This window comes from Crocodylus siamensis, chromosome 5, assembly GCF_052110815.1.
Source record: "Crocodylus siamensis isolate JL-2025a chromosome 5, ASM5211081v1, whole genome shotgun sequence".
Lineage (NCBI taxonomy): Eukaryota > Metazoa > Chordata > Crocodylia > Crocodylidae > Crocodylus > Crocodylus siamensis.
The window spans coordinates 173,785,915-173,807,996 of record NC_143399.1 but is presented as its reverse complement, the minus strand read 5'-3'; the positions used below and the strand labels follow the sequence as shown (position 1 = coordinate 173,807,996).

Sequence of the window (22,082 nt, the reverse complement as noted above, 5' to 3'; positions counted from 1 at the left end):
CTCTAGTGAAGCAGGGAACAGGACATGCTCTGTTCATAATCCCCATGTTATGCTGCAGAGAGTCAGTCAGTCTGGGTCAGACAATCGGGGCTGCCTATGCACTGCTCCTATTTTATCTCTGGGCAGACTGAGAAAGCCTGCAGAGCACACTGTGATGTGTGCACTTGGTCCCTCCTGGCTGCACAGTGTCAGCAGTACAAGCTCTCTGCTCTTCAAAGACTTAGCTTTTGAATGTTTGCTCATGCATCTCTGGGTAAGCTTTTCTATCAGGAAAACAAACCTGGAAGAATTCTCCCAGGTTATTTGACCCTTGGACCCTTTAACTCTCTTTTAAAGTTGGAGTGAGTTTGCTACATTTGAATCATTCTTAACTAACTCCTTCACACATAACACTTAAAATACAACAACAACTACTCTTTTGAGATGTTCTCCTTTTGAAAGCATTCCAAATATATGACTGTCCACACACTGAGTAAAACTGTTGATCTTGGTGAAAGCTGGAAAACCCAAAAGGAGAAATGGAAGCTGCACATATAACCCTTTCACATGGTTAGCAGAATTAGCGTTATCCACTCCTAATCATTATATATATATATATATATATATATATATAAAACATAATATATACACATTCTAACATAATAGCAGCTCTCAGTTTAGTTCCATCTATTCTTTCAACATAGCTTCAAAATGCTGACACCGTGAAAGAGAAAGAAAAGAAGAAAGAATGAAGGAGAAAGAAAAGGAGTAAATAACTGGGGACAATGAAACAAATACACAGGCTACTACATGGGAAGAAAGGAATAGAAAATGCTAGCATAAGACAGAAAAGCAAGTGGTAGGGCACAAAGAAATCCTGCCAGCTGAAGAATGGAAGATACACAGAACACTGGTTGGAAGAGAGTGAGGAAACCTTGTATCGGCAACAAAGGGGAAAAGAGCCTGTAATTAAAAAATATTTGCATTTGGAAAAGGGGCAGAATGGGGGACTCTGGCATGGAGAGAAGTTCCTCAGGGGGTATGCAGAGCCCCTGATAAAGGGTAGAATTGGAGATACTGGCATAGGGGAAGGGAAAAACAGTTAAACGGAGTGGTGGGTGGGTGGCAGGGGAGGGGTAGGTATGGGAAAGAAAGAGCCACAGAAGGAAGATAAAATAGTGGGCTTTGATAAGAGATCAGAAATGCAGCAACTTGGCATCTGGCAGGGCAAAGAATGAAGGAGTTTAGGATGGGATTAAGGATGAAAAGATGGAATGGGATGCAACAGAACCTTTGGTAAAGGCTACCCTGACATGGGGTAAGGAAGAATGGGGTGGATCACATTGAGTCCTTGACATGAAGGAGAGTTTAGGAAGATTACAGGAAGTCCCTGAAAAAGAAATGGATGGGATAACATCTCCACATGGTGCAATAGAGATGTTAGAACACTCCAGGCATATGCAATGAATCCAAACAAAAGCAGCAGCAGAACAAGGGCTCCTGTAGACTTACTTAATATTTTGGCCATTATTTAAGTCATACACTATGTATTTATTTCCTTGTTTAAAATAAAACATTATTTTTGAAAGAAAAATGGATTGGCTAGAGATTTATATTCATGCATAAAAGAAAGGCAACCATAAAGATAATTAACAAATCCAAATTACCTGGTCATTTCTTCCTCCAGCCTCCCAATTAGATTGAAAGAAAAATTTCCTAAAGAAAAAAATCCTGAAGAAAAATTTCCTAAGGAAAAATTTCCTACGGAAAAACATAGAAGAAAAACTTTTAAATGCATTTTACTATAGCATATTTTAATAATTTTGTTCTATAAACTGCTAATCTTTCAAGGTACTAACAAAAGCTTGAGAGGTGTTAGGTACTTTAGGCCTTCATTGACTTTAAGGGGAGTTGCAGGGGTATACAGTATATTGTTAGATGAGTTCCAAAAGCCACAGCTTTTCAAACAATAGTCCATCATATTCTTATAGTTTGTTTTATGCAGTAGTTCACAAAAATGCTTTACAAACAATATTCCAGATACTGCTATAAAAATCCAGGAATATAGATTCATCAAGGAAAATTCATGAGGACAATCAATGGTGGTAGTAGTAAAAAACATCCTGTTCCCAGTTTCTGGGTAACAGTAAGTTTTTTATTCAATTAGTCATTGTTGATAAGAAAGCAGCATAGTTATCAAAGCATGCTGGTGGGAGGTATGTGATCAGAATAATTTTCCACTAAGTTGCTTGTTGAATTTTACTTAATAACTCTCTGCTTCACTCTCCCCACTTCTAAAATACCTGTATTCTGGTTGTTGTCAATATTCATTCTGTTAAATAATATTAAATAAGCTTTGCCAATACACATACATTGTTAAATTTATATCTTAAAGATAACAAATGTTGTACAGTTAGTCTACTATGTTACAAGATTCCAAATAAAACAAGATTATTACAAGACTTTTTTCCACAATAATTAGCTTAAAACGACAAAGCATAAACTAGAAAAGAAATGTAACAGTTTGAAGCTCTAAGACACACATACAAGAAAAGAAATGTGAAAGGCAAATCTAAATCTAAATGTAACACATTAGCCCTGTAACATGAAGCATTTATCTTACCTGGATAAGATATGTTTTCTGAAGTAACAAAGCTATCTGTCATATCTCCAAAAACTATCATCATCAGTGGTTGTCCTGCTCCATGAAGGATTGCCATAGTAGTGCCTAGAACCATCAGTAATTTATCCAACCAGTCAGCATACCGGAACTGAAAAGGGGAAAACAAAAGTTGAATTTTCTCTAAATATACAATTTTAAAAGTATTAACACAAAGTTAAAAGTGCAGATGAAGATCATTAGAAGTCAAAAAAAGTTTAGGGTTTTATTATTCTGTATGCACACAGTTTTCATAATATTTTAACTGTATCAAATTTAAATTGATGGAAATATTTTTAAATTTATAGGAATAGTTCTATTAATATAAGTATCTATACTGGTAGAACTGTGTCTATATCTAAAAGGTTGTATCATTTTAACTTTATCCATTTCATAGTCCACTATAATTTAAAGTGGTACAACAAAAACACATAGATCATATCTTACTAATTTGACTTTGTGGACATGTCCACACATGCAAGCACATGCACTTGCAGCAGCTTAAACAGAAGCAGTGCAAATTTGAGCAGGGGCTTTTTGCTTCAACACATGTGCTCGGACATGAACTTTGTCATGGAGCAAATTGTGCCACTTGGGGCAAAATAACCCTGCCTGGCTCCTCCCAGATCTGCAGCCAGGAGGAGCTAGAGCCTAGGGCCAGCACCTGTGCTATCCCCAACAGTTTAAAAAGCTGCCCTGTCCTGGCCCAATCAGTACAAAAAGCTGCCCCAGCAAGTAGCTTAAGGCTACTTGCTCTCAGGAGCTTCTGGGGCCCAGCCAATTGGTACCTGGGGACACTACCCCTTGTGCCAGCTGGACTGCTGAAGCAGCCATGAGAGTTCCCTGCACCCTCTACCCACTGCAGTAGTCTGGCAGTGGGGGCTGCTGCCTGGCTGTGACCTGCTGTGCACAAGCCAGACCCTGATGCAGAGCCAGTAGAGGCATCTCCCCCTCTGGGTTAGCTGCCAGTGGGCTGTGGCTGCAAAGCTGGCCTTTGTGTGGCACTACTGCCATGTGTGCCCCCTGCCTGGCCATCTGGGCAGCTATTGCCTGGAAGATGTTCCGGGTGTGGTGACCTGCTTTGAACTGCCAAAGCATATCCTCCTGGCACCAGTTGGCCAGGAGGTCAGCAACAGCCAGCTGAATCCAAGGTGCCAGCTCTGAGTAGCCAGGGTCCTGCCACTGGCCTCCCTAGCAGGAATTCTGGTGTTCCCTATTGGCAAACTGAAAAATCCCTGATAAAAAAAATCCCAAAATCACTCTGTAAAATACCCTGAAATCCATGTTCCTCCAAAATTAAAACAAAAGAGATCACTATAAAGAGAGAGAGAGAGACAGCGATCAGTTGGGCAATGTTTTATTGATATATCTACAGTGTTAAGGCAATGTGGAAGCCTACCAGTATATCAATCATAATAATAAAGTGAATTAATTCTAAATGCATTTAATGAATTAATGAATACATTAATGTATATTTGCTGCCCCCCACAGGGGCTACAGCACCCACAGGGGTGGCGCCCCCACAGGGGTTACAGACCTCCACAGGGGCCATGGCTCCCCAACAGGGGCCATGGTCCCCCTCAGGGGTTACAGCCCCCCACAGGGGCTATCTCCCTGCAGGGCCCACATGCCCTGCCCCACCCTCACTTTCTCCCCCAGCCCCCAGGATTGCTGCCTTGCCTGGCCCCTTCCCCTGTCGGCTCCTGCAGCTCCCTGGTGGCTGCCCCCCAGTCCCACCCCCCCACTCCCCTAGGCCCCCCAATGGCTGACCCACCTGGCCCCAACCCCCACTTGCACACCCAGCCCCCCATGGCTGCCCACCCAACCCCAGGGGGTTTGTTTAAAAACAAAGAAAAGTTAAAAAAGCCTCTACTTAATGAGCAGGGGCTGTGGGGGCTCCAGGGCCTCCCAGCAGAGTCCCCCCAGGCAGCACAGGGCTGTGGGGGGCAACAGGTCCCAGGCTGGGGCTGTTCAGTCTGTCACCCTGCTCTGCTCTGCCCTGTTCTGTGTGGGCAGGGCCCCAGTGACCTCCATGGCAGCTCAAACTGCCAGTAAGTGCTGGGAGGGGTTGTTTCCACCCCCCTCCCCCAATGATGGGGGCAGGGACTGGGGGCCTTGGGGGGCTGGGGGAGATGGGGCCAGGTGGGGCAGTGATGGGGGTGCTCAGGGCAAACAACATGCTGGCATGCATCAACCAATGCATCTTGTGTAAAACTAAGGAAGTGATACTCCCACTGTACTCAGCGTTGTTGAGACTGTAGTTGGAGTACTGCATCCAGGCCTAGGTGCCACACTTCAATAAGGACGTGGAAAACACTTGAGATGGTTCAGAGAAGAGCCACACATATGATCAGGGACTTGCAAGGCAAGCCATATGAGGAAAGGCTGAGGGACCTGGGGCTCTTTAGTCTGAAGAAAAGACAGTTGAGAGGGGACTTGATAGCAGCTTACCACTATATCAGAAGTGTACATCAGGTGCTCGGTGAACAACTGTTCACTAGGGCACTCCTGGAGAAGACCAGGACCAATGAATACAAACTCCTGGAAGGCCACTTCAGGCTTAATACCAGGAAAAACTCCTTCATAGTCAGAGTGTCCGAACTGTGGAATAGACTCCCTCCAGAGGTGGTACAGTCACCTACCCTGGAGGTTTTCAAGAGGAGACTGGACAGTCACCTCACTGGGGTCACTTGACCCCAGTTGTCTTCCTGCCTAGAGCAGGGGGGCTGGACCCAGTGACCTGCAAGGTCCCTTGCAGCCCCTAACTTCTATGACTCTATGAATCTGGGAGGAGCTGGGCAGGGTCATTTTGCCCCAAGTGGCACAACTTGCCCTACACTAAAGTGTATGTCCAGGCACATGTGCTGAGGCAAAAATTCCCAGCACAAATTTGTGCCTCTACTATTTGAACTGCTGCAAATGCACATGCCTGCATGTGTGGACATGCCCATGAAGACCAAAAGTAGTTATAACATGAAGCCATTTTATAATATAACAAAATATAATCTCTTCAACTGTTTCTTAGCAAGTCCATCACTGTAGTATTTGAGCTTCCAGTGCAATTTAACTATCTTCTTAATATAAAAAAGGATGCAGAGATTAATATAGGAACTGACACAAATGCCAGCTAATCCAAAGTGAAGGATGCAAGAATCTTTTCTTTTTAACTGAAGTTCTCTATTTACTTTTTAATTTAATCACTGAATATGTAATTATCGTTTGTTTTAATTTACTCACACTTGGTAGAATGGGAATCATGGAAAATTTCCCACTCTTTGTGCTCATAAGCCACCTATTGTAAATGAATGCCATAAATGTTCTTCAGAAAGTCTGCTAGTATTCACTGAATGCCAACATCTGCCACTTTGGTGGGGGACACCTGGCCTGGGATGTTTTTGCTGGCACTTTATAAAATGTACTGGCAAATTGTTTATCATGTGACTCTGTCCTATGGGTAGACAGGCCATTATACATCACAACTGGAATATTACTGTAACTAGGTTTTTATTTTTATATTATGAAACTTAATACATAACACAAATCTTACCATTGTTAATGGGCTGACCATATTCAGGTTCTCTGATTTCTTCTTGTTCTCATTGCTGTAAATACACGATTGCTTTGATGTATTATGAAAATCATTACAGCAAGGCCAACACTTAAAATATTAAAACAGATAGATATAGCCATAATTAAAAAGGAATTTTAGTCCATCTCTTAGATCAAAGGATGGCAAATATTTTCTAATGGTGGGCCAGAATGACCCAGCTCCAGGCAAAAATGTGCTGGCACAAGAACCCAGCCATTTCCACTGCTTCTCCCCACCACCCAACTATGATATGACATGGGGAAATTCCCTCTCCACCAAAGCCCCTGATGCCAGGCTATAGTGGGATGTGAGCAGAGCCCTCTCACTGCTGAATGCTGCTAAAGCCACAGCTCTGCAGGCCAGCTCCCAGGGCTCTATAAGCTGGTTCTCACCCTGGGACTGTAGGTTGCCAACCCCTCTCTTAGACTGCAGAAATACATGAAGGCTTTGTCTAGTCTTAAAAGTTTACTGGCATACCAATGTCATTTAAGCACATAAAGAAAATGAATCTCTTAGCAATACAACTTTGACAGCAAAATTCCCTACATTTATACTGTCAAAAAATCCTTTTGCAAGTGTAGATTACTGTTCTTTCAGGGAACAGATTTACAATCCACTAGGAATAAAACTCTTTGCTTCTATAAATTGTACCTCCACCCTTTTTGGTGGACAAAGCTTTTTATTAGCTATTAGTAATGATTTGAAAGAAATTACCTAGTTAATGAATCCTGAAAACCTATTGTAGTCCTGATTTTGTTAAATGTATTATCATCTCTCCCAGGTGGCCCAAAATTGTAGAAATTGAGAGAGAGAAAAATGAAGATCTAATTCTGCAAACTGCAGAATTCTGCATATTGGAGGCTTTGTACCTGAAAGCTTGCAAAGAACTTTTTTCCAACTATTTACTTGGTCTAATAAAAGATATCACATCTACTCAAAGAACCTTGCCTGCCTATGTCCTTAGGCCAACACAGCTACAACCAACAACACTGAACACTGGAGGATGTTTGTGATTTCCTTGAGAACTACTAACTTCAGTGGTCTTAAAAGCTCTCTGCATAAAATACTTTTCAGTACTTGGCTCTGCTTTGAAAAAGAGTAAAGTGCTGAAGAAAAGAAAAGATTTTAGGAGGAAAAAGAACTTGGAAAAATAGCAACATTTTGTGCTAGTCACACAACAAACGAAATTTGATGGAAAGGTAAAAAAGCATAAGCCCATAACAAAATCTTTGGAGTCTTCAGAGAAAAGTTTCATTTCATCTGCTCTCTTTTTACTTTCAACTGTTTTGCAACATTATTTGTAACTATGGTCATTGTACGGGTCATTCACCTCAGATGCTCCAACTACAATTTTCTTTTTGTAAGTCTTTTTCTCTTTTATTGCAAGCTTCCCCGAGCCTTTTGGGGAATAAGGAATACATAAGTAAATAAATAAATTAATGATATATCTACACTGTATAATGAAGTGCCATGCTCAGATATCTGAGCTAGCTCTGAACAAGCTAGCTAAGGTAATATTTACTAGAAGCAGGAAATCTCCATTAGTGTTCCCCCAAGTTAATAGACCCTGCTTCTCAAAAGAAGTAATGAGCTTGGGCAGAGTGCCAGACTGATGTATCTGTACTGGTTTTGGTACTTAAGGCTAGTTCATTCAGAGCTAGTTCAGATATCTCTATACAGCATCATGATGTACTGTGCAGACATACCCTTAGAAGTGATTCTTATTTAGTCCCCAAGGCTATATCCATGCAGGCATAACTGATGTAATAATAAAATGTGAAAAGCTGCCTAGAGCCCTGTCTCCTCTACCTCTCCCACTGGTATACAACTGAAATGTTAATAGCCCACTAGGAATTTTTTGGTAAAATCCCATGGAGGCAGGTGAAACCTTATCAGAGATTTCAGTGTTGTAATAATAATGTGATAAAGCGATGAATCATGATAGCAAAGTACAGATCTAAAAAAAATGGTCACAAATTCCTGGCCCTTTGCTAACTCAGCATGCAAACCATCGAGCCACAGAAGAAGATAATAATGATTCCCAAAGGGTATGCTGCAGCACAGCAGTGTGCCTTGAGAGTGGCAGATGTATGCTGCGAAAAATGGGCTAAATGAGGCTCCAGGAGGTCTGACCCTGAGAAAAGCATTGGGCCCCAGCTGTGCTACACCCGTGAGGCAGGATCAGGATCCAGGTAGGCTAGTATCCCATGCAGAATCAGGCCCATGACTTGGTGAGTGAAGTATGCCACCAAGTTTAATTCAGAAAAAAGCGTGCCCTGGAAATTAAAAGTTTGGGAAGCTTCTTCAGAAGTGTTTTGAATCCTATTTAGACATGAATTGCTTCCTTAGCATGAAAGAGGAGCAAAATTAATTCCAGTGATATAATTCTTTCTCCTTATATGGTATATGATCCATTGTCTACTAAAAAGGAAAAGAAAAGGCTCCCACATGCCTAGAAGTTTTGATGAAAGTGGCTGTAGTTTGCAGAAAAAACCCACCAGGCTGATCTAGATACCAACAGATAAAACAGAAAGCCATTTCCCCCAGTATTTTCCTTTCTGGGTTGCCAGGAAGGTCCAGATGAAAGCTCAAAGCCTGATCTTTACCCCACTAGGTGGCCCTAGGATTCCTGGGAATTTTGCTAAGTAATACTCTCATAGACCCATATCATACCTACCCATATAAGGCACTTTCTGTCACTTTTGCAATACATCAGTCCCAACTCTTGTTTGTCAGAGTTCCCTGCACATAATCCCTACCCCTAGCATGTTTGAAGAGTTGTATCCCCTGGTAACTCCACTATATTACACTATCCATTTGATATACTTCTCTGTACATGTTCTTTCACAGCATCTGATGAAGTGAGCTTCAGGTCACAAAAGCTTATGCTACATAACTCTGATTTAGTTAGTCTATAAGGGCATCTATACATGTGCTCTGGGGTGAGGGCGTGCTTTACACAGAGTGGCTCTTGGGAGCCGCTCTAATTAAAACACCTGCAGCATCTCGTGTATTCAGCATCCCCTGTTGCAGAATGATGGCGGGGTGCTTTAGCTAAAATTTGTTCAACAAGCTGTAGTTCAAGTGCCCTTGCCACCACTTTGAAGCGCGGGATGCTAAATACATGAGACACCGCAGCACACGGGAGCATTCTGATTTGAGTGCTCCAGCAGACTCGACTCAATCAAGTCTGCTCTAACGCGTTCTAGTCAGAACACATCAGAGCACATGTAAAAATGTCCTAAGGTGCAAATCTAGCCTACTTTCAATTCTGTTATATGATATGGGAAGTCATAAGTTTATGCACTGTGAAGCTTTCTAAACAGGAAGGAGGAGAAAATGTACAGAATCCATTTTTAGTTACAGTCCACTGTTTCCTGAAAGAGAGGAGTGGGGAAAATGGGCAGGTGCTCAGAATGCATGAGACTGGACTTGATCTTAATCACCATTAGCAAAAAAGTCAGAACACAGCTCCTAGGTGTTACATGTATACTTTAGCTTTTCATTGTCTGTTTGCACTTCAACTCTAGCACTGCTTTATTAAAAGGCAAATCTAAAATATAGTGGATACAGCTGCTACATTCTCCTTACAGTAAAGATTATGGGGTAAGATGAAATCATTTTTTCTCATTCTCACTGCTGACAATGAAAGCTTCAGTCAAAGCAACTTTCAGGCACAAGCAATGACTTATTTTTTTAGGGCAGACCTTTCCTGATCTGTGGATTCAGTAGGAAACACCAGCTAAGTATCAGGTTCATGTTTGAAGGATATAATACATTTATAATATATAATACATTTCAACAGATACATGGTTAGCCTCTGACATGCACTTAATGTAAAATATGCTTAAAGGTTAAATTTGAATTTGCACATTTGAAACTAAGCATGGTTAAAATATTTTAAAATATATTGAAAAATTTACCATTTGCTTTTGAATTTATAATCCTGATACGAGAAAGTAGTGTCACAATCTATTCCATTTGTATGAGATTTTCTTTCATCCTCAGAACCCATTTTAATCTATTTATGGGGAAAAAAACATTTCAGAAAATATAAATTAAAACCTGACTAAGAGAACATATTGCTAGTATGCAGAGGATATTTTTAAAATTAACTTTTATTTAAAACCAATAAAAGTCTCTAATCTGTTTAAATTTTAAGCAGAATTCTCCACTGAAATCAATAAATTTGTTTAGCTATATTTATTTGTACATTTTTTATCTGCATATTCCTTGAGGATCTGCCATTGCAAACCATTTAGTTTTCTTTAATTTAACATAGTTAATATAAATGGCAAGATGAAGTGTTTGTTTAAAGCAGCATGCATGTACTTTTGATTTTCTTTCTTTTTTACATATTATATACTTATATACATAACAAATAAAAAACAGCTCTGGTATAAAAATTAATGTGTTTCCTTACCATGAGGGTAGCTCTTAGTCTCTTTTTCTTCTCTGTATTTAGAAGTTTATTCTACAATCAATAGGACTAGTATGGTTAGGTACATTCAGTAGCACTGGACTTTGCTCATCCTACGTAAAACAGTTCTGATCACAAACTTTCAGTAGCTGATGTTTGCCAGCCTTTCCCAGTTCCCTTGGAACTTGTCTAGGCTTATTGGAATGTGTACGTGCTTTGGATCTACTTTCTAGAAAGGGAAATGTTTAGCAAATGCAATTTTTGAAGGATCTACTTTGTGACCATTGCTCATCCCAAAGACAAGTGAAGTTCAATCATTCCTTTTAAAACACAGAAATGTTTCTCCACCAAGTTCGGAATAGTATAGAACAGTGTTGCTTGACCTTTTTGGCTGGCAGGCCAAGAAATGTCTGATCACTCCATGGGCTGGATCTGGCAGGGCCCCATCCAACTACACAGGGTGGAGGGGCAGTCTGGCCCTGCCTGATCCAGTTGCATGGTGGAAAGGAGCTTGGGCTGTCCCTGGGGTGGGAGGTGGGGGGCATATGGAGCTGTGACCTGGACCTGAGCCAGACCCATGGGGGGAGGGGTGTGGCCTAGCCCCAACCTGACCAGGTGGAGGGAAGGGGGCATGGCCTAACCCTGCAGTGGCAGGGAGGGAGCGTGGCGCAGCCACATGGGGAGAAGGGGGTGCAGCCCGACACCAACCCAGTAACCTAGAGGGAAGAGCACAGCGGAGACCTGCCCTGCAGGGCTTGGACTTTTGTCCATGGAGAGGGGTGGCCGTACTGCCACTGCTCCCCTGCCGCCAAATTTCCCAATCCATGGAGAGCCCTGCAGGCCAGATTCCAAGCATCCACAGGCCACATTTGGCCTGCAGGATGGAGGCTGAGCATACCTGGTACAGAATAGTACTGCTCTAGGTCGTATCACAGAAAGAGTTCCTCCTCAAGTTTCACACAATTCAGAAGAAGTGAACTTGTCAGGAAAAATGGCATTGTCCCTTAAACCACCCAGCTCCATGATCTAGTATGAATAAAAGAGAATTTTCTCCAATTGTATTCCATGAAACATGCTTTTTATTTGTACCTATATATTCATAGAACAGCAGGGAACAACCTAAATCATGGAAGCAGTAGATGCCATGCTAAATTGCATGATCTTGTTTAATTCCTATTACATTTTGTTTCCCACAATTTGTTTGATTTGAAACATTGCAGAAATGATCTGCGTTACTATTGGATGTTGTTTGCTTTCATTTGAGATTTCACTTCTTGGTTCAATCACTCTGCAAATGGAGCCAGTTGAAAAAAATTTTGGTGAAATGTTTTTGCCACTGAATTGAAATAATAACAACAGGCACCCATCGATCCTCTGGATCATGGTGTACAGGTATAGGTCTAGTCAGATGCCTGATGATGAATCCATTCATGGGTGACAAGCACAATTCGTCGAGAGTAATTGAAATAATTGAAATAATAATAATAATTGAATTCTGAAATCATTAGTTTCAGTAGTGTAACTAGGTGGGGGAAAGAGGGACATGGTAGACCTCAGATGCTAGCTTGTGCCTAGTAATGTGCATCATTCATAACATCTTGCACACATGCAGGCATGACTAGAGGGCCTGAAGTTTCCAGAATGCCTGAACTTCTACCCTCAGCGAGTTCATGGCCCAGTTACATACATTAAAATGGATGGAGAACGCTCAGTTTATTGCAGTGTTATATAATCAGTGGCGGGGAGGGGCGGGGAGAATATAATAATAAAGTACATGTTGTGGACAGTCATGAGTGGTCCAGTTGAGATGGACTGCTGATTGACAGAATGAGGTGAGTAACGATTGGATGACAGAATGATTGACAGGTGGTGTGACCTGGTGCAACATGTCCAGTGTAAACCTGTGAGAGCCATCACCTCTGTGTGAAAGTGGGCTTTGAGGGGATTGGACTTTGGAGAGACTGAAAGCACAAGTGGTGTGCGAATTGCACGTGAGGAGAGTGTGCAAGGCTGACAGTGCAAGCACGTGACTGAGAACTGGATTGTGAAAGTTGTGAGAGGATTGGTGGTGTGTGGAGAGAGAAAGAGGGCAAGCAGGGTTTGTGTTGAGGCTAAAAGGGGGCCTGCGTGAGTGAGGGGCCAAAGTCCCTGGCTGTGGAGCGACTCCTGCTACCCATGAACACACCTGCCTGAACACACCTGCCGGACTTCCCTTCATAGTACCTACCCTTAAATCTAAGGTGCTCAGTACCCTTTTGGGGAAAGGCAGAGGAAGCCTCAGAGACTGTGGCTAAGGCTAAGGCCATCTCAGCCTCCACGCTAGGCCTTTAGTGCTCTTGACCACCCTCTTGTGGTAATGAGATGGTGTTGTTTGGCTGTTCCTTGTAAATATTATACAGACTGTTTGTTGTTATTGTTAGCGCTGTTAGTGACTGGATTTGTTATAATACATTTTCACTGAATTTATATCTGGTTGTCTTGAAGTAATTGGTATATTTGCTCTCCAGGTGGGGCCAGGCCGCAGGTCAATACCCGGGGAAGAGTCCCTTTTAAAAGGCCCACCAAATAGCAGGCTGGCAGGGTAAAAGAAGGATTAACAGCCTTCTGTATTTGTATTTCTGAGAGCCTGTGCATTTGCTTCACCTTCAACACTAGTCCCAGGCATCAACTTAGGAGACATGCCAGAATCAACCCCTGCACCTTTACGGAGGGTGCACCCTACCAGAAAAAGCAGCCCTACAGCATTGCTCTTGCAGCAAACATTGCAACTGCTGCTGTAAAAACAACAGCTGGGGCAGATAAATCACTCAGCTTCTAACAGCAGCAGCAGCCAGGGACTGTTTTTTAGTCCTTGGCATCAGTCAGATTTCTGCACCCTACCTTAACCCCACTCCTGGAACCTCCCTGGTCCACTGGAGCAGACAGCTTGAGCCAAGGCCACCCTGCGAGGCGGGGCTTGTGGGGGAGATGCAAAGCATCCTTGGATGCTGGGGGACTGAGAGTTAACTTGACTCTGGAGGGGATCTGGTACAGAAGTTCAGTAAACAGTTAACCTGGTTCAGTTAACCAGATGGCCAGTTATGTCATCCATCCAGGTTTAGCTTAAACCAGTTTCAGCCATTTTGAAAGCAGTTTATGTGCATTGAACTTCTGTTGAGTTACAGACTTGAACCAGTTTCTGATCACTTATACTGGTTCTTATGTAATTTCTGTCCCTTCCAGAGACCTGGGTACTGTTTCTGGATTTGCTACTGACAGCCTTTGTGACCCAGTGCAAATTATCCAACCTCTTTAAGCCTATATTTTGTCCCCTCTCCTCTTTTTGTCTTGTCAATTTATACTGTATGCACTGTCATTTTCAGTGTATAGAGCTCTAAATCTGGTATGATAATTCAATTAAATACTTTTACCTGGGGTTAAAAAAAAACCTGCTTCAGGAGGAAATATCTTCCACACAGAATGCATCTTACACCTTCCATAAAAAGAAGAAAAATATTAAGAGCTGGGGGAGTACCAGGATGAAGTGAAAGGAAACAATCTAAGGTTGTATTTAAAATTCCACTCTTAATACTAAATACTGTAACTTTTGTCACTGAGACATGGACATCAGACACAGACTTGATTAATCACAGCACTGTTTCTAGTTTCGGACTAGTGAAATTAATTTGATGCCTGTCAGGATCCACTGGGATAACACTGAATAATAGTTTTGAATTGGGACCAGATCCTTAGTGGGAAGTAAAGCTGCCTGGGAACAGATTAAGTAGTAGATTTAATTTTTCAAGTAGATTTGGAGGCTTGGGCAAGACACTTGCAGAATTCTAAGAATATGAAAGATGGCTTCTTCCTGGTTCAGGTCTTTTATATTTCTGATGTTGCTAGAATATAATATCAAACCACTTTCTCTGTGTTGGATTGTTCGAAAGGGGGATTTTTGAGAAAAGGGATGTTACCACTTGGCATAACTAAAGAGAAACTGATATAGTAAGAAGTGTTTGCTGAGACTCCAATAAAGCCATTTTTACCTCACTTTAAAGTAAAAGGGAGGAAACATGGTTGATGATTCACTTGATGGCCATGGTCCAGCTTTAAACTTTTTTCTGTTGATATATAACTGTATCTTCTTGTGTCATGCATTATTTGTGGCACTTGCTGAATGAATTGCTCTACTTCATAGAGCATTCAGTTCCTTTGAAGACTCCCACTGTAGCTCAGCATAGACATTAAGTATTCATGGAATTAACTAGAAAACAACCAAGGTTTCTTTTAAAAGTAATATAACCACCTGCAAAAAAATGCATCATTGCAAATTATTGATCTAGGACTGTGCAATGTTAAATTAGTCTTTAACAAGGCGAAGGGCTGGGCAGCAGAGTAGTTAAGATGTCTGTTGCTTGAGAGTAGGAATTTGAGCCTCACTCTGGATGCATACTGAAGGCTGTTCCTAGTGGACCCAGCCATAAGTAGGCAGTTGGTCATTTGTGGGGGAGTAAAAATTGGAATCAGCATTAGTTGGACATAATGGGCATGAACAAATGAGAGAGGTGGTTAGCTGAAGTGAGGTAGAAGGTAGAGTAGATTTCCACTGTATAGATTAACTAACTGAGATATATAGCATGAGCTTTTGTGAGTCTGAGCTCTGTTCTTCAAATGCTGTGAAAGGATGTGCACAAAACAGTGGATCTACCCTGTGCAAATCTATTCTGCCTTCCGCCTGAACTAATTGGTTTGAAGCAGACTCAAAAGGGAGAAGGGAGCTGCAGCTGCAATGGAGCATTCAGCAGCTGTTACACTGTAACTCTTATGTCTGCATGGGACTGTAGCGGTACAAACGAACTAAACTCCCCCAACTTTGACCCTGGATAAAGCAGGGTTAAAACTGGAATGGTTTTGTTGCCCTGGTATGTATGCAGGATCACGCATAGGTAACAGGTGCAGGGAGACAACTACTGCTATCAGAAGCAGCAGCTCCAGTTCCCTTTTGAAGAAGCTAAAATGTGTTTGCCCATTCCCATTGCTAGCCCTTATGCTCCTTAATCATGCTATCTTAGTGGGCCATTCAGAAGGGGTGAAACTTTGAACTTTGTTTTCAACACTGTAAATCTATCAGGCTTATCCTGTCTATGGAAAATATATTTTTTAAAATATTTTTCCTAGTGGTAGCTGATCAATATCACCCAACTATAGAAGATACTTCATTTCAGTGGGGCACTTATTCAAAATCTTAAAATAACAATAAATACAGTGGTAAAAGATTACAATGCTTTCTAAATGAGAATTGATTGCAATTTCTATTAAATTATCATTTACGGAAGAAGGATAAGTACTAGGTTAGTTTCATAGTTTCATAGTTTCTAGGGTCGGAAGGGACCTGAGCAGATCATCTAGTCCGACCCCCTGCCATGGCAGGAAAGAATACTGGGGTCAAATGACCCCAGCAAGATGTTCATCTAACCTCCTTTTAAACACCCCCAGGGTAGGGGCCAGCACCACTTCTCTTGGAAGCTGGTTCCAGGTCTTAGCCGCCCTGACTGTGAAGTAGCGCCTCCTGATATCTAACCTAAACCTACCCTCTGCCAGCTTGTGACCATTATTCCTGGTCACTCCTGGCAGTGCTCCGGGAAACAGGGACTCCCCCAGTGCCTGCTAATCCCCCCTGACTAGTTTATAACAGGCCACAAGATTCCCCCTCAGCCTTCTCTTTTGGAGGCTGAACAGGTTCAGGTCCCGCAGCCTGTCCTCATAGGGCCTGCCCTGTTGTCCCCTGATCATATGAGTGGCCCTCCTCTGGACCCTCTCCATGCTGTCGACATCCCTCTTGAAGTGCGGCACCCAGAACTGGACGCAATACTCCAGCTGCGGCCTGACCAGTGCCGCATAGAGGGGGAGGATCACCTCCTTGGACCTGCTCGACATGCATCTGTGGATGCATGCCAAGGTGCGGTTGGCCTTCCTTACTGCCTCTCCACACTGCCATGTTCATCTTGGCATGTTCATCTTGGAGTCAATGATGACCCCCAGATCCTTTTCCGCCTCCGTGCTGACAAGAGGGGAGTTCCCTAACCTGTAGGTATGGTGCCGGTTGTTCTTCCTGAGGTGCATCACCTTGCACTTGTCTGTGTTGAAACCCATCCTATTCTCGTCCGCCCACCCTTGTAACCTGTCTAGGTCTGATTGTAGCCTGTTGCATCCTTCCAATGTACCCATGTACCCCCACATCTTAGTGTCATCAGCAAATTTGAACAGGGTGCTTTTTACCCCCTCATCCAAGTCACTGATGAAGATGTTGAACAGTGCGGGCCCGAGGACCGAGCCCTGCGGAACCCCACTGCCCACGTCCTTCCAGGTTGAGAATGACCCATCCACTACCACCCTCTGGGTGCGGCCCTGCAGCCATTTGGCGACCCATTTGACTGTGTGGGTGTCTACACCACAGCCCCCCAGTTTCTTAATGAGAACAGGGTGAGAGACAGTGTCAAAAGCCTTCTGGAAGTCCAGGAAGATTATATCCACTGCTACCCCTGCGTCTAAGGATCTGGTGATCTGATCGTAAAAGGCCACCGGGTTGGTCTGACAGGACCCGCCACTGATGAACCCATGTTGGTAGTTAGCACTGTCTTTCAAGTTATATGTAATTTTTATCTATAGTTATCTTCCATTTTCACTTTAGAGTTTAGATACCTGCTGGATCTTAAAAAGGCCTTCAATATGGTCTCCCATGATGCTCTTATAGAAAAACCTGGAGGATTATGGGCTGGTTAAGTCCATAGCCAGGTGGGCTGGGAAATGGCTAAGGGGTCAACAAGTGCTAGTGGAAGAGTCTGTATTAGGGCTATGCAAAGCTTTGGTAGCTAATTCAATTTGGAGGAGATTCAGCCCAATTCAGGGACCGAATCTCTGAATCCAAATCTAATTGGAAGACCAGTTAAAAGCTCCAAATCAATTTGAAGTATCCAAATCAACTTGGAAAAGTTTTAGAAATGCTTCGGCCGCTTTAGAGATTTGGCCATAAACAGGCAGCTGACGTAGCTGACATAGCTGCCTCCAGCTGGTAAATCTCTTGGGTTTGGGGGAGGGGAAAGGGAAGGGGCATGGAGGAGAGAGGGATTGGGGCGAGGACTGGGACAAGCTGCCCAGCCGGGACGGGGGAGGCACATTATTTGGGGAGGGAGGCAGGGGGGCGCAGGATGCAGGTGTGGCAGGGCTGGGAGCTGGGGTTCTGCCCTGCTGCCACTTGCCCAGCCGGGGCGGGGGAGGGCGTGGGATGCTGGTGCAGCTCACTCCAGGTGGAAGAGGGCAAGCAGCAGCAGGGCAGAGCCCCAGCTCCCAGTGCTGCCGTACCCACATCCTGCACCAGCTGACAAGCAGTGGCAGGGCAGAGTCACCATGTCCAGTGCTGATGTGGGCACGGCAGTGCTAGGAGTGGGGACTATACCCTGCTGCCGCCTGGAGCAAGCCGCACCTGCGTTGCACCCCCCCCTCGCCAGCTTGGGTGAATGGGGGATGGAGCAGGGCAGGAAAGTCATGGGGGCTTCTCCCGCAGCTCCCCCCATGGGGACAGAGGCAGGCACAGCCAGAGGAGCTGCAGGAGAAACCCCCATGGCTTCCCTGCCCGGCCCCAGCCTCCTGGCACCTGAAAAAAAAAGTAAAAATAAAAGCCACCAGCTCTGCCAGTGGTGATCAGGGCCTCTGGGACTACATGGTAGACCCCCCTGCAGAGCCCCCGCTTGCTGATCTCCTCCCCCACAGCCTGGCCCCAACATCTGGGAACTTAAAAAAAAAAAAGGCCTGTACTCACTGGCTCCAGCAGCGGGGATCGTGGCCTCTGAGGGCTCATGGCAGAGTCCCCCCAAGCAGTGCGGAGCAGTGGGGGGAAGCAGGGATTGCCCCCTCCCCCAACTGCCACCTTCATGGCACCTGTCGCATTGTGTGGGTGCCGCATGGCTCAGCAGGACACTGCCTGCTGTCTGGGAGCTGGGGTGGCTCCAGCTGTCAGCTAGAGCCCAGCACCACCAAGCCCCAGAGCCCCCAGCTCCCAGACAGCACAGTGCAGCATCCTGCTGAGCCATGCTGCACTTGTGCCATGGGGCAGCTGCTGCATGGGTGCCAGGTGCGGGGGTGATCCCTGCTGTCCCCCACTGCCCTATGCTGCACAGAGGGGCTCTGCCATGAGCCCTCAGAGGCCTTGATCCCCACGGCTGCAACCAGTGATTGCGGGGATTTTTTTTTTAAGTGTCGGGAGGCTAGGGCTGGGCAGGGGATGGGGGTGGGCAGGGCAGCCATGGGTACTTCTCCCATGGCTCCCCCTGCCTGGGGAGAGGCAGGCACAGCTAAAGCCATGGGAGAACCTACAGGTGCCCAGTTGTGCCTGCCTCTCCCCAACTGATCCGAATCTCCGAATCTGCAGCAAAAATCTCCAATTCTGATTTGGCCAGATTGAATGGGGACTGTGATTCGAATCACTGAATCAAATGACTGTTTTCTGAATTGGCTGAATCCAAATCAAATACTTCCCTATTTACACAGGTCTAGTTTATATGGTCTTGGTGGCAGGTGGCCAGTGGTGTCCCACAAGGTTCAGTTCTTGGCCCCATGCTGTTCAACATCTTTATTAATGATTTAGATGAGGATGTGGAAAGCACACTGGCCAAGTTTGCAGATGATACTAAGTTATGGGGAAAAGTTGTCACGCGGGGGAATAAGATGCAGATCCAAGTACCTGGACAAGCTGGAAAGATGGGCGGAGTGGAACCAGATGCAGTTCAATAAGGATAAATGCAGAGTGCATCATCTGGGGAGAGGTCACCAGCAACATGAACATAGGTTAAGAGGAGATGTCCTGGCCAGCACAATGGCTGAAAGGCACCTCGAGGTTATGGTTGATTGGGATGAACATGAGCTGCCAGTGCGATGCTGTAGTCAACAGAGCTAATAGCATATTGGGATGCATTAGCCGATGCATTGCCAGCAGAGTTAAGAAAGTGATACTTCCTCTCTACTCAGCACTGCTGAGACCCTAGCTGAAGTACTGTGTCCAGTTCTGGGTGCCACACTTCAAAAAAGATGTGAAGAATCTTGAAAGGGTGCAGAGTAGGGCCACAAGAAAGATTAAGGGCTTGGAGGACAAACCTTATGAGGAAAGATTAAGGGATCTGGGACTGTTCAGCCTGGGGAAGAGAAGACTGAGGGGGACTTGGTGGCCATCTATAAATATGTTATGGGTGAATATCGGAAACTGGGAGAAAAACTGTTTATTAGGGTGTCCCTGGAAAGGATAAGGAGCACTAGCCATAAACTGTTAGAGGATGGTTTCAGGTTGGATGCAAGGAAGAACTTCTTTACAGTGAGGGTGACCAGAATCTTGAATAGACATCCCAAGGAGGTGGTGCAGTCCCCAAACTTGGAAGTCTTCAAGAGGAGACTAGACAGACACTTTGCTGGGATCATTTGATCTCAGCAGTATTGCTGCCCAGAGTAGGGGGGTTGGACTTGATGATCTTTCAAGGTGCCTTCCAGCTGTTAATTTCTATGATTTCTATGGTTAGAAATAGGAAGTTCTTTGCAAGTTTTTAAGAGATAGAATACTTGTGATTACCTAACTATAATAGTACTGATACGCCACTGAAAAAAACTACATGTTTAGATTGTGCAGTAAGAGTATAATCTAAGGCTCTCTGGATTTTAACATTTCTTTTAAATTTTATCTTTTATTTTTGACCAACTTGGTAATTTCTTCTTTTTGAGATAAAACAGTCCAAAAGCCTATTTATTGTTAATTGGTTACTGTCCAACAACTATTTGGATCTACAAATCACATTTTAAAAGGGAGTGTCTATGGATGATCAAGCTAATTTCTCAGGAAAATAGAAGAACTATTAGAATATAATAAATGCTGGAGAAACACTTTAAAAGTACATATTTCACTAGTTCATACAAATGCAACTGAGATGCAGAACTTTGGGGGACATCATCAATTATTTATAATTTGTAATACAAATAGCACCTAGATTTCTCAACTCTACTCAAAACCATTTATTTGATGCATTTAAACTGGGACAGTAACATCATGAAAATTCAAGATGAGTCTAGAACCATTTTTTTCTAAATAAACTAAAACATATTAAATAGTGGGAAATCATCCTTATTTGAAAAGCTCATTCTCAAAACAATCAAAACATTTGACTAGCATTGGAAGAGCTGAAGTGGCATTTCCCAAAGTCACATAACAGAACAGATCAAGAGGGGCAAGGAAAAGAACCCAAGTCCTTTCCCTTTCCTCAAGACAATTTTGCCATCCCTGTGAGGGATTGGGCTAGATAACCCTTCCAACCCTGCAGCTCTAGGATTTTATAATTATAAACTTCCCTGCAATGTTCCTTTTCTAGCCTTCCTTTTAAATTAAGACAGCCAATTGGTATCAAAACTTTAACCTACCCCCAGCTAAAGCACTTGAGCAGAACTGCAAAAGGTAGCCAAAAATGCCAATTTTTCCAGGCAAAGAGCCATTCGCTTGCAATCTGTACGCAAAACTTGCAAAGAGAAAGGCAGACAAGCCTCTTTCTTGTCTGAAGTATACAGTGTAGATCCCAGGGTTCATCTGTTCTGTTTAAATGCTCTGTTGAGCATGCATAGTTGGGACAAGGCTTGGAAAAGCCTGGAAAGAGCCAACTTTGGATCTCATGCCTTTAGAAAGCATGCTTATTTGGTACTTGAGTTGTGGCAGGAAAAAACTGAGTGACTGACAAATGAGTGCAGTGACATGGCCGAGGTAAAGTCATCTGAAAAATGAAAGGTTACTGAAAGTTGAATAACTGGCAGGCATTGTGGATATGTGAGTGGCTAATGAGGCGGCAGCGAGTTGCCAGGCACCATTGTTATGAAAGTTCACCACTGAAGTGTCTCTGCACATGCCTGAGCATGCACATGTGTGTGTCCAAGGAAGTAAGTCAAGGTCTGTGTGGCGCATCCAGATTTGTTTAGTTCCTGTGTGAATGACTTCCACACACCAGGACTAGACTTGCTGTGTGTTAACTGCCTAGTTTCTTTGTCAGTGGCTAAATCACTCCAGGACCAGACCAGCTTTCATAATCCCCAGCAGAATGAAGTACCAGGCACCAGAGACCTCAGATTTTGAATGTAAAGTATATCCATCCACACTGTTCTCTTCTTGTTTGATGTGGCCTCTGTAAATATACCTTACTCTGTTCTAGTTGTGTTCATGTTCCTATCTCTTTATAGTTTCATAAGTGGTAGGGTTGGAAGGGACCTAAGCAAATCATCTAGTCCAAACCCCTACCATAGTCAGGAATGCATGCTGGGGTCAAATAACCCCAGCTCAATGGCTGTCTAGCTTCCCCTTTTGAAGACCCCCAAGGTAGGGGCAAGCACCACTTCACTTGGAAGTTGGTTCCAGCTCCTAGCTGCCCTGACAGTGA

General features: G+C 43.8%; 1 protein-coding gene across 1 annotated transcript in view; it reads right to left on the bottom strand.

The window, feature by feature from the left end:
• Nucleotides 1-10,718, bottom strand: part of LOC149864925 (phosphatidylcholine translocator ABCB4-like) — a 99,391-nt gene extending 88,673 nt beyond the window's left edge. Inside the window, exons 1-5 of the mRNA XM_090047183.1 lie at nucleotides 10,651-10,718; nucleotides 10,151-10,248; nucleotides 6,186-6,240; nucleotides 2,603-2,750; nucleotides 1,647-1,740 (exon numbers count right to left, since the gene is read on the bottom strand). Coding sequence (XP_089903309.1) covers nucleotides 1,647-1,740; nucleotides 2,603-2,750; nucleotides 6,186-6,240; nucleotides 10,151-10,248; nucleotides 10,651-10,653 — 398 coding nt within the window. The 5' untranslated portion in view covers nucleotides 10,654-10,718. The remainder of the gene's footprint in view (nucleotides 1-1,646; nucleotides 1,741-2,602; nucleotides 2,751-6,185; nucleotides 6,241-10,150; nucleotides 10,249-10,650) is intronic.
• Nucleotides 10,719-22,082: the final 11,364 nt, after the last annotated feature.